This window comes from Podarcis bocagei (genome assembly GCF_964188305.1).
Source record: "Podarcis bocagei genome assembly, chromosome: 17".
In the NCBI taxonomy this organism is placed as follows: domain Eukaryota; kingdom Metazoa; phylum Chordata; class Lepidosauria; order Squamata; family Lacertidae; genus Podarcis; species Podarcis bocagei.
In genome coordinates this window covers 4690379-4702569 of record NC_138143.1, presented here as the reverse complement: position 1 = coordinate 4702569, position 12191 = coordinate 4690379, and the positions used below count along the sequence as shown (strand labels likewise).

At 45.6% G+C, this 12191-nt stretch overlaps 2 protein-coding genes across 2 annotated transcripts; one reads left to right on the top strand and one right to left on the bottom strand.

Annotated features, from left to right (window-relative positions):
- The first annotated feature begins 2568 nt into the window (after positions 1–2568).
- LOC308577182 (deoxyribonuclease-1-like) lies at positions 2569–8671 on the top strand. The gene is made up of 8 exons (XM_081177219.1): positions 2569–3034; positions 5136–5224; positions 5452–5538; positions 6855–6967; positions 7488–7600; positions 7827–7984; positions 8362–8458; positions 8548–8671. The coding sequence occupies exons 1-8, from the start codon at positions 2762–2764 to the stop codon at positions 8620–8622; spliced, it is 1005 nt and encodes a 334-aa protein (XP_081033345.1). The 5' UTR covers positions 2569–2761; the 3' UTR covers positions 8623–8671.
- A 749-nt stretch (positions 8672–9420) lies between these two features.
- RPL10 (ribosomal protein L10) lies at positions 9421–11048 on the bottom strand. The gene is made up of 5 exons (XM_081175937.1): positions 10989–11048; positions 10689–10796; positions 10464–10602; positions 9986–10148; positions 9421–9652 (listed from the first exon to the last, which is right to left on the bottom strand). Exons 2-5 carry the CDS (start codon positions 10723–10725, stop codon positions 9497–9499), a joined length of 495 nt encoding a protein of 164 aa, XP_081032063.1. The 5' UTR covers positions 10726–10796; positions 10989–11048; the 3' UTR covers positions 9421–9496.
- Positions 11049–12191: the final 1143 nt, after the last annotated feature.

Genomic DNA, 12191 nt, shown 5'->3' with positions numbered 1-12191 from the left:
ACCCCCATGAGCAGCTTGCTCCGCCCCCATGAGCAGCTTGCTCCGCCCCTGGCTGCAGGGTGCATGCGCCACTCCAGGCACCCTCCGCGCCATGCCCCCCTTGGGAGCGCACCCACCCTGGGCAGTGTGGGAATATGCTGTGCCACGGCTTCCAAGCCAAAAAACATAAGCAGAACCTCACCACCTTTCTAATCCTCCTCCTACTGCTGAAGTTCTCTTTAGGAAGAACTATTAATGAAGTGCAGCCGAGATCTACCTCTCAGTCGCTTAAATAATTTACCTCTTGTACTTCTTCCTCACCCACAATTGATAGGGTGATCTTTCAGCAGGTCAGCGTGCTCAGTGATCAAGCTTTTCCCTCCCTGCCTTTTTTAAAAAATAAGAACAGGTCATATGTGCTATTCTTCCTGAAAAACAGGGCAGTCTAGGTGAAAGAGAAAATGGTAAAGGACATACAAAGAGGACCCGTGTTCTCAGAATGGGAAGTAGCACTGAAACTTCTTGCCATTTTTGACTCAGGGAACATTCTCATAAGCAACAATATGACAAAGCTCTCTCCCCCCCCGTGTGTGTGTGTGTGTGTGTGTGTGTGTGTCTATGTGTGTGTGACAGAGAGAGCACATTGTGTAATCTCATCCTCTTACGCTCTAGGAATCAGTAGATGCCTATTTTCTCCTGTATAAAGAGGTGCACAGTAACAAAGGAAGATGCTTTAATGATGACTCAAACCACTTGTCTGTCAGTCTTCTCTGGTTGTGGCTCTGTGGGGCTTCAGGCAGGGGTCTGGCCCAGTCCTGCCTGGAGAGGCTGGGGACTGAACATGGGAATTTTGCTTGTACAGTGGTACCTCAGGTTACATACACTTCAGGTTACATACGCTTCAGGTTACAGACTCCACTAACCCAGAAATATTACCTCAGGTTAAGAACTTTGCTTCAGGATGACAACAGAAATCGTGCTCCGGCGGTGTGGCAGTAGCAGGAGGCCCCATTAGCTAAAGTGGTGCTTCAGGTTAAGAACAGTTTCAGGTTAAGAATGGACCTCCGGAACGAATTAAGTACGTAACCAGAGGTACCACTGTAAAGCATGTGTTCTGCCACTGAGCCACAGCCTCCCCTATCATTCTGATTTCTAAGTTGCATTAAAGGACAGCTTTGAAGCTGACAAGACCAAACACACAGTTTAGAAGGCTGTGCCATAAATCAGGTGCTATGGATTTTTCAGTTGCTTTGTTTTCGGCTGTGGGTCGGTTCCCTCTCTTTCTAGGAAGAGACGTATAAAGAGGGTTGGATATGGATTACAGTATATATGTTAGTAGAATTTTCATGCAGTAGAAACTCTAAACTCAATGATAAAAAGCAAATGCTTTTTGTGATGTTCTGTAATGGTTTTCTGTAGCCTATCTTGGGTCATGATTGAACTAAACTTCAGAAGATAATTGGTTTAAATAAGGAACATTTTCCAGGGGGGTAGTCATGTTAGTCTGCTGCTGCAGCAGCAACAAAAAGACTTGTGGCCCTTTAAGATGTAATCCCTTTTATTACAGCAAAACCTTTCATGGGGTGTAATCTTCAGGTATGGGCAACAAATGTAAGGATGGAAGTGAACTGCAATGGAATACAAAAAGTACAGTCTGACAATTCAACTAGAGCTTGAATGTATGCAAAATGAGGAACATTTAATCCATGCCAAAATGGTGCAGCTTGGTTTCAGGGGTCCTCAGCAAGGTTCAAAAAATACCTCAACAAATGGACCTTCTCACCTTGACCATTTCCAATGAAGACCCTCCAAAAGATTTGTCCTGATAGGACAGTATAAAATTTAAAAATGTATATACACATAGCAGTGCGGCCTCTGTATACCATGCACCTGTGCTTTAATTATACCAACAGAAAAATCTGAAATGATCAATAAAATCATGAATAAAAGATAATTGCTAGATGTGATTTAATCAGAGAGAAATGCAAAAAGCAGGTATCAGGGGTTGGTCAGCAATAGATCGCACAGAATAAGCGAAATCTTTCTTAGAAGAAACAAGATCTGCTCAGGAGTTCCAGGCCCAATGGGCACAGCAAATCTACTTGGTAGATCTTGCCTCTATGAGGCAGTTGTGGGACTGAAGGTCCCTGCCTTCCCCCAGCTGCCTGTCTCTTCCTCTCCCACAATTTGAGACTGTGCTGGCGTGCCTGCCTTTGCTTCTCCCCCGTCATCCTTCTTCTAGTCCTGGGAGGTCAGGGAAGAAGGTAGCTTGTCACACCAAGAGCAGGGGAACTCCTGGCTTCTTCACCAGCCTGACTCATCTCTGCCTCTCTGGCCTCCCCTCTTGCTTCTGCACGTCTCTCTGCCACAGACTCCCTGCTCACTAAACCCTGTTACATCTTCAGCTTCAGACACATCCTCTTCCCATGCTTCTCCCTCTGACTACTCATCATCATCTCACCACCAAGCCCTAGGCTCTGAGCCTTAGTTCCTTGGGGTTTCCTAGCTGGTACCTTCCACCATTCCTCTGTGTCCAGCCAACCCATGACACAGAGAGACGGGAAAGAGAGATGTGTATATGGACAAAGGGATCATTTATGGATAATCCCTGAGGCTGCATATACTGTTCAGCTTATTCTGAATGGTTGCTGGTTCTGGAAGGACAGTGGCAGCAAGTGAGGAGTAGGGAGGAGAAAGTGGGAACCTGACTTCTGGGATGCCCTTCTCTCTCAGCAAGTAATCATGCTGGTGTGGCCCAGCACTTTCTCTGCTATGTTGTCATATGTCAAACGCAACAGTCAGTACAAAGGCCTTTTCCCTCCCCTGCCTGGATGCTGATGCAGCAATACAGTCCTCTGGGCTATCATCACCCTCCAGCATCAGCTCGATACATACATCAAGGAACACCAGTGCTATGGGACAGAGCTTCACCCTTCTGCTCATCTTTCTGGGCGTGCAGGTTGTGGCAGGAGCCTTCAAAATCTGTGCTTTCAACATACGCAGTTTTGGGAGAGCCAAGGCAGCAAACCGGAGGGTCATGGGAGCTCTTGTCCAGGTGAGTTTGTGATTGATTTGGACTAAGGGCAATGGTGATAACAGTGCTTCATTAGTTTAATGAGCAATTCTTGCTCTCAGCCCTGCTCAGAAACCATAAACTGTATCCCTAACCATAGAGATCTGGGGGCAGCTGCGGTTATGGCAGAGGTAAAAACACTGTGGATGACAGGCTGCAAATGTATTCCTGCTACAGTGATAAGCAAATAGAATTAATAAGGACCTGAAGGGTAGTCCAACCGCCTGCAATGCAGGAATCTCAACTGAAGCATCCATGGCAGATGGCCATGAGCAAAGAGCAGGAAGAAAAATGTACCAGCTACTCCACAAGCTGAGAGATTTAAGACCATGTAACAAAAATGAATTCTGAGCAGGAGGTCTTTCAGTTGAGGCAGTCTGACAAGCAGCTAAGTTCAAAGGCCTGCTCTTGCATGTATTAAAGTTGGGTTTAATTGCAAACATAGGAATTTTAAGAGCGTATATCTCATAACTAAGGTATGTGGGTAAAACCTCAGTGCCTAGGACTTGCCGATCGTATGGTCGGCGGTTCGAATCCCCGCGGCGGGGTGAGCTCCCGTCGTTCGGTCCCAGCTCCTGCCCACCTAGCAGTTTGAAAGCACTCTTAAGTGCAAGTAGATAAATAGGTACCGCTTTATAGCGGGAAGGTAAACGGCGTTTCCGTGCGCTGCACTGGTGCTGGCTCGCCAGTTGCAGCTTCGTCACGCTGGCCACGTGACCCGGAAGTGTCTTCGGACGGCGCTGGCTCACGGCCTCTAGAGCGAGATGAGCACGCAACCCTAGAGTAGGACACGACTGGCCCGTACAGGCAGGGGTACCTTTACCTTTACCTTTTTATCTCATAACTATAGCAGTGCTAAGGGAAGAGCTCAAGTTCAGTGATAGAGCATCTGCTTTGCATGCAAAAGGTCCCGTGTTCAAATCTTGGCATTGCTAAGACTGTTGTCTGAAAGCTGGAAAGCTGCTGCCAGTCGATGTAGATACTAAGCAAGATGGTTCAGTGTCTGGCTTGGTAGAAGGCATCTGTCTAATACAAGTCACACAACCCTTGTTTTTAAGCAAAGGGATGTGTGCTTTTGACAAACATTGGCCCACGATTTTTTTTATAATGTCAGTGCAATGTGTAGAAACCACACATTGGTCAGCTTCACACTGATTGGAGTGCTTAAGCAATTCCTAATTCATCTCTAGGAAGGACCTGAAAACCTTTGCATGGAATCTTAAGAGACAGAATTGTAGAGTTGGAAGGGATCCTGAGGGTCATCTAGTCCAACCCCCTGCAATGCAGAAATCTCAGCTAAAGCCCTCTGCTTAAAAACCTCCAACGAAGGAGAATTCACCACCTTCTGATGGAATCCATTCCACTGACAAACAGCTCTTAACGTCAGAAAGTTATTTTTGATGTTTAGTCAGAATCTCCTTTCTTATAACTTGAAGCCATCGCTTTGGGTTCTATCCTCCACAGCAGAAGAAAACAAGTTTGCTCCATCTTCTATGTGACATCCCTTTCACATTCCTTTGAAGTCGGCTATCAGTCTCCTCTTTTGCAGTCTAAACATACCCAACTCCCACAACCCTTCCACATAAGTCTTGGTTTCCAGGGCCCTGTCCATCCCCACCATGTCAACGTCCCTGGTCACCGCATGCTAAGGCAGTGATATGAACAAATGCTGCATCTGTTTACCTTTGATCATTCTTTCCAATCTGTTTACTTCAGAGTTTGGCGAGATCTTGTGAGATCTGGCAGATGTTGATGCTGCTTCTCCACCAGGGCAGAGGTGGAAGGGCTGCTGCTTCACTCTGCTCATGAGTGGACGGGGCCTGGTGCCTACATTCCTTTCTGTTACTAATTAATTCATCCAAGACGTCAATGGATTTCCCCATCACTTCCTGCACCACAAACAGTCTGGTTACTGTTGTTTTTAAAAAGCGGGCAACAAAGCACTCTAATCCACTATGAAGTTCTGCAGAACAGTGGCAATGCGGAAGCGACCAGGACCAAGGGAAAGGGGGAAATATGTGTGACAGTGACAATGCCCAGAGCACCTTATTGCCCTGACCACCCACTCTTCTCCCACTGCCAGATCCTCTCTCGCTGTGATATTTCTGCCATCCAAGAGGTGCGAGACTCCAGGGGTGCAGCTATTCAGACGTTGCTGCAGGAGCTGAACAGGTAGTACCAGCAGAGGCTGCTAATCATAGACCTAGTCAAAATAGGTGTGTGGGGAGATCGCACAGTTAGTTTATTTTTATTCACAGGGAGATTTCTTTTTTTATTGTGGGGGAGCATTCTAACAAGGCTTCCCCGCCCCCCATTGCTCCATTCTTCATCTGAGGATCCTGTACCACCCCATTTTGTTATTAGGCAAAGTGGCATCTTGAACTCTTTCTCCCTGGCAGGCATGATCCCTCTCATCACTACAGCCGCCTGGAGAGCAAGAGGCTGGGGCGAGGCAGCTACAAGGAGCAGAATATCTTTGTGTATCGGTAATGTCTGGGGGAGCTGGGAACATGACTAAATCAGAGCCCCAGGAACCAAAATCCAACTCTGGCCTATATATGCATGTATATAACTCCCCCTCTCCCAGGATATTGTTTTACAGGGGGGGCCATTTTGTTACCCAAAGTGAAGGACAAAATGATACCTGCCTTCCTCCATTTCAAGCACCAAAGCTGAGCAGTGTGAGAATTTATTACTTATTTCAGTAATAAACACCTAAGTCGCTAGGCAGTAAGGCTAAAAAGATACAGTGAATATGAAATCAGTTAAAACTAACCAAAAAATCAGAAAACATAGCTAAAATGCCTGCTGATTTTTAAAGAAAGAAGAAAACATTTTCACTAGATGTCAAAACTTCAAGGGGGGGGGGGCTATCTGATCTCAGCTGTGGGTTCCACAGAAATGGATCCACAGTACTGAACATACAATATGTGCTAGAAGCTGACCAGAATGGCTGGGTGAGGTATAATAACAAGAACAACAACTTCCTTGCACTGCTGTTCCCCTCCTGCCCACCCACCTAGCTACCGCATCTACCAGCTGAGGCAGCCACCTCACTGCCTAACGGTAGGGCCAATTCTGGTATTTTAATTGCCAATCAATTATAACACATTTTAACAATATGCATTTCCATATTTGTTACCCCTATAATCCCACCCTTCCTCCAAAACTATTTTTTAGCCTCAGAAAAATGTATTTGGGCAAATTGGGGTTTGAGACAATAATTTTCCAGTGAACTTTGTTTTGGCTGAGCAGCAATTTCAGTCTGGATTTGCCACATATAAAGCTGGACTTAAGTGTCCATCCACTACTCCACACCTGCTCATTAGTGTTGGGTCTCACAGCTCTGGTTTGTAGTTGGGGAACCAAAGCCTGGATCTCCTGAGGATATAAACCTGTGTTTGGGCTGAGACTTTGGCCTGCGGACAGAGGCTTACCTGATTTAATCATAATAATGACCCCTTCACAAAGACAGATTGCAAATCGGGGTGAAAGGGAGCAACTGGGTGCTGACATCTAGCTTGCTTTATGTATATATATATATATATATTTTTTAAAAAAGGATAGAGGAACATTCAGTCGTGAGAGCTTCCACTTGCAGGCTCTGTATTGGAACAAAACCAGACACAGGTTTACTTGGATAAGAACTCACTCAAAGGCACACAGACCCAAATCTCCCAGATCCAAGTTCACCCTCATATTCAACAGTCGAGAGAGAGATTATGCATACTTTAACCTTTTGAGGAATGAAGGCTCCTTGGATTCATCTTCCCTCTGATGCCTACTTTTTTTACCTTGACAGAATGGATGTTGTGTCAGTTACTGATTGGTGCCAGTTTGGGGATGAGGATACCAGAAATTACAAGGCATTTGCCCGGGGGCCCTTTGCCGCTCGCTTTCACTCTCCATACACAGGTAACACCCAGTTTCTCCACACAGAGGTCTCAATTGTTCTGGATACTTGTCCACAGATTCTTGGTGGTCCAGGAGCTGTTATCTCCAAGGCAGTTATGGAAGATTACCTCGGTTTTAGGACTGAAAGCCTGGCATTTCTTATGGTCCGTTCTTAACCTGAAACTGTTCTTAACCTGAAGCACCACTTTAGCTAATAGGGTTTCCTGCTGCCACCACCGTGCAATTTCTGTTCTCATCCTGAAGCAAAGTTATTAACCCCAGGTACTTTTTCTGAGTTAGCAAAGTCTGTAACCTGAAGCGTATGTAACCCGGGGTACCACTGTATAGCCCTAGTTGGATGGTTCAGTGGTGCTTAGGGTAGATAAGGAAACAGAAGAAATTGAATGTATTGAGAAGCTGAGGTAAAGGAGCTAGCTCTTGTTAAGTGTGCATGTGTAATAACAGCCACTAAGAGGAAAGAGTAGTGAGATCAGTAGTGAAACCTCTCCCATCATCTGAACTGTTGTCTTCCACCCCACAGCTATCCTAGATTTTGTGCTACTTTTACACCACACCAGTCCTCGGGAAGCTGCCCAAGAGCTTGATCTGCTGTTTGGAGTGTGCACAGAACTGATGCAACGGTGGAAAACTGAGGTATATTATGGGGGCAGATGTTGTAAACTCAGCAAGTCACTAAGAACATAAAAGCCCTGCTGGATCAGAAGACCAATCTAGTCCAGCACCCTGTTCTCACAGTGGCTGACCAGATGTGTAATAGGACATTCTCCTTCTCCTGATTCCCAGCAACTAGCTTTCAGTCTCATGCCATCTCTAGTGGAGATGCTACTCACATACAACCCTTTCCTTGTGATCTGAATAGAATGTGATGCTGCTGGGAGATCTGAATGCTGCTGGTGCCTACATCCCAGCAAGTGCTTGGGCTGGGATCCGCCTGCGCAATCACCTTGCTTTCCACTGGCTCATTGGTGATGGAGAGGACACCACAGTCAGCCACCGGACCTGCTGTGCCTATGACAGGTACCAGAGGACACTTTTCAGCTCCACTCACCCATTCTCAACATGCTTCCTCTTACTCCCAAAAACAATCCAGTATTTGCCAGCCTTTCAAGCAAGCATGCCAGACAGAAAGTAAGCCCCGAGGAGATTGTCACTTAGTGTATACCATATGCCCTTTTTTGGTGTGGTTTTGCTTCTGGTCTGTTGAGCTGGAGAGCAGACAACACTAGAGGCAGAGACTACTCCTGATCTGTGCCACAGCCAGGCCAAGAACTTAAGAGCTAACCTGGCACACTAGACTCCTGCTTTGTCTCACGTAAATTGGCCATGCTTTTTTTGTTGGGGGCAGAGCAGAGACCCATCACACTCCACTTTTGTACTCTGTCCTCCCATGCTAGGATTATAGTCCATGGAGAAGAGCTGCTTGGTGCCATTGTACCCAGATCTGCCAAGCCTTTCAACTTCACACAAGCACTTGGACTATCGGAGGAAGAGGTGGGTGTAATTGGGCTCCTTTTTTAACTGGCTGCTAGTTTGAATGTGATGTAAAGACCTGAATAATCCACACCATTTCATTCCTACAGGCCCTAGCAGTCAGCGACCACTATCCTGTAGAGGTGAATCTTCGGCTTGCTCCGAAAGCCCAGCGAGAGCTCTAAACCGTCAACCATCCTTCTGGCTATAGAAGCAAGGGCAATGGCAGGGCAATTATTCCATTCAGCAAGATCCGTCTAGGGCAGCAGTGGAATCCCCATACAGTAAAAGCAGTCTAATGCACATACACTCCCCCCCCCCACCGTCTGACAATCAAGGTGACAGAAGAGCCCCATCTACGTTGCAGCTAGGACTTGCAAGCCTTCACGCAGGCGTATCTAGGTGTTGCCACAAAATTCACCACCTAAGCTTAGGGCTGGGTGAATTTAAATATCCTACATGGGTTGTAGGCATTAGGCGCAGCATTCAGCTTCCTTAGAAACTACATTTTTAAAAAAGTATCTTATGAAAATAGCAATTCATTTCTTTCATTCAGTTGTCATCTATATCCCATCCTTTACCCCCAGAAACTCCCAACATTGTTTATCCTAGATAATCCTATTTTTGTTTGTTTAACCAACCAACCAACCCTGATGAAGCAGGATACTGCCTCAGTAAGCCATACATCTATAATGCACACTGAAATGGCCCCCTTCCCAATCTGCTCTGAATTACAGGGCAACCTTTTCCTGTTTACTTTGCCCTGGAAGTCTTGCAGGTTTTTTTGCCCCATCCTTAGGAATGCTTATGGGAGACCAGCCTGAGGGATTAACTACTGTGAGAATTGTCTTGTGTGACACTGACAAAGGTTTACTGATATTCAAATTCATTACTATGTTCACTTGTTTCCAAAAGCGGGTGAAGGTATGTTTGATGTTATATCAAACTCACAGTAACATTAATGTAGCAGTAAACACAGCAGCTCAATAGACATTTTTTATTTCCATTCATCTTCCTTCAAGAATTGAGGAAATCAGCTTGTGGATAAACACCAAGCACTTATGCTGCATGCAATGCACGCCACTTGTCCAGAGGGCCTCTGTTGGGGATGTATTTCACTCCACAGCCATCAGGGATAAGGCGCTTCTCAGCCACCATGTCCTCAAATTCATCAGCATTGAATTTGGTGAAGCCCCATTTCTTGGAAATGTGGATCTAGGTGAGAGAGAAGACATCAGAAGCTTGCCCCAGACTTCCCAGCTATTATGCATCTACTACTGAGCATCAGCCTGTCTTTGTTGAGCTGAGATGCAACACCACAGGTCAACTGGCCTGTCCCTCCATACCAACTTACAGTCAGTCACTGTAGATGAAAGTCATATGACAAAGTTCATTCTCAGCAAAAGGTTGCAAGAGCACCAAACTAAAGCTTATGATCTCACTAGCTATACTGAGAGATTTATCTTGTTTTGCACCCTATCTTTAGCGGTGCAACGCCTGTATACTTCTGCACTGACAGTATTCTTCCCCCACCAACACACACATTACCTTCTGGCGGCCAGGGAACTTGAACTTGGCTCTGCGCAGTGCTTCAATGACATGTTCCTTGTTCTGCACCTTGGTACGGATGGACATGATGACCTGGCCAATATGCACACGGGCCACAGTGCCCTGAGGCTTACCAAAGGCTCCACGCATTCCTGTCTGGAGTCTAATAAGAAACCAAAACCAAATCTTAGGGTGTTATCCTCAAGGACTATACCACGCTGCTACACCCACCACCAGTCAAGCCCTCTTGGCAAATGTAGAAGCCAAGAGCTTCAGCCAGTCATGCACCTCACCAGGGCTCAAGTGTTCCCAGGGTCCCTTAAGGTGCACTGTACAAGGAACAGAGCACGTACACAACCAAGGGAGTTGCTGTGTGCAGTCAGTGCACACCACCCCCCGATAGCAGCAGGGGCTGGTCGGCTTAATTGACTGCAAGGTCAATTTTAACACCAGAACTGGGTCTCTAGCCATTCCTCACCTATCAGCTCCAGCACACGACAACATCTTGTTGATGCGGATGACATGGAAGGGGTGCAGGCGCACACGGATGTGAAATCCATCCTTACCACAACTTTTCACCATGTATTTGTTGGCACAGATACGGGCGGCCTCTAGAGCTGCAGAAAGAGAGACAGGGTGAATGGGACAGACCGTTGAAGCACAGCAAAAAGAGTGGTTTGAGTGGTCTGTTGGTGCTCTGTACCTTCTGATGAAAGCTGCTCATATTCATCTGACACCATGTGCCCACAGAGTGGGAACTCATCAACCTTGGCCTTCTTCCTGCCCAGGTCAAAAATCCTGATCTTGGGATCTGAAGAATAGAAAGTAATATTATCAGCCAGTTCACTAAAACTCGGATATCCTAACAGGCCAAATTAGGTGCAATCCACTCTGACCAGGCAATTAAGTCTCATCAGGCTATCCTCTGTTGGATTAAATTCTACATTCCTATCTGAATGCATGAAGTTCAATTCATCAGGCAAAAATAAATATATTAACTTACCAGGAACACCTCTACAGAAACGGGATTTGGGGTAAGGCTTGTTCTTGCAGTATCGATAACTAGAAGAAAAAGACAGATAAGGTAGTCAGAAACAATTTTTTGAAATTAAAGTCACAACTGCTGAATATGTTAAACCAGAAATGGGGAACCTATAGTCTTGCATAGGTTGTTTAACTACAGCTCCCATCAACCCTTGCCTTTGGTCATTCACTTCTGATTGGGGGTTGGTGGGTTACGAAACTGGTCCAAGATGCAGTCCCAGATATTAGCCTTTTAAACCAATTTACTAGCCTAATGGAGTTTAGCAGTGGAAGGATGAAGAGCTCCAGCCTTCCTTCAGCAGCTCATTGCATGTCTATGCTGGGCAGACATAAGGAACAGAATCCTTCTTCCATGTTGCTAGTCTGCTCACTTGCCACATTCAATTTCTTGCTGCTCTATGGCTACCAAGCAAGTGCTAAATTAAAAATGTCTCATACAATTAATAAAGAGCATGTAGACACTTATCTGTATTTATTGGCTTTTATTTACATACTAGTACTGTTTCTTAACAGTAAGGGAAGTTCTGTGAACCCAATAACTTCTACTTTCCCTATACATTTGGCTGACAGATCTGGCTCCCATCCCAAGATCAATAGTAATTTCTGCAGCAATGTTTAGCTCAAAGTTACACCATGGTTTGGACAATCGTTTTCGGCTCAACAAACCATGGCTTTTGAAGCTTGGAATGGGCACTTGTGAGAAGTATGTCTCCTATTCCTCATCAGTTTCTATGCAAAGATCTTGGCTTGTATTAAGACACAACCAGGAAATCTGGATTTATGCTGGCCTGCTGGGGGTGGTGTGTGATAGAATGGCTAGTGCCTGGCTTCATAAAAGTTTATGAGGCTTTGAATGAAAGTCTGAACCAGGCCATTATGTGGTCTCAGGCAAAGCCACTTTCAGTTTCAACTCTCTAAGCTTAGTATCTAATGCTTAGTGTTGTAAGAATAAAATAAAGAATATTTATGTGAAGCACTCTGAAGACTCTCACACATATTAGTATCATACTGTACTCAACTACATCCTGCTCAAGAGTGCATCCACTGAAATTAGTGAACCTGTTAGTCATACCTGCTTGCTTCAGTGGGCTTACTCTGAGTACAACTAGCAGTGACTACACCCAAACCACTAACATTATGGATATTAGGGACAAAGAACACG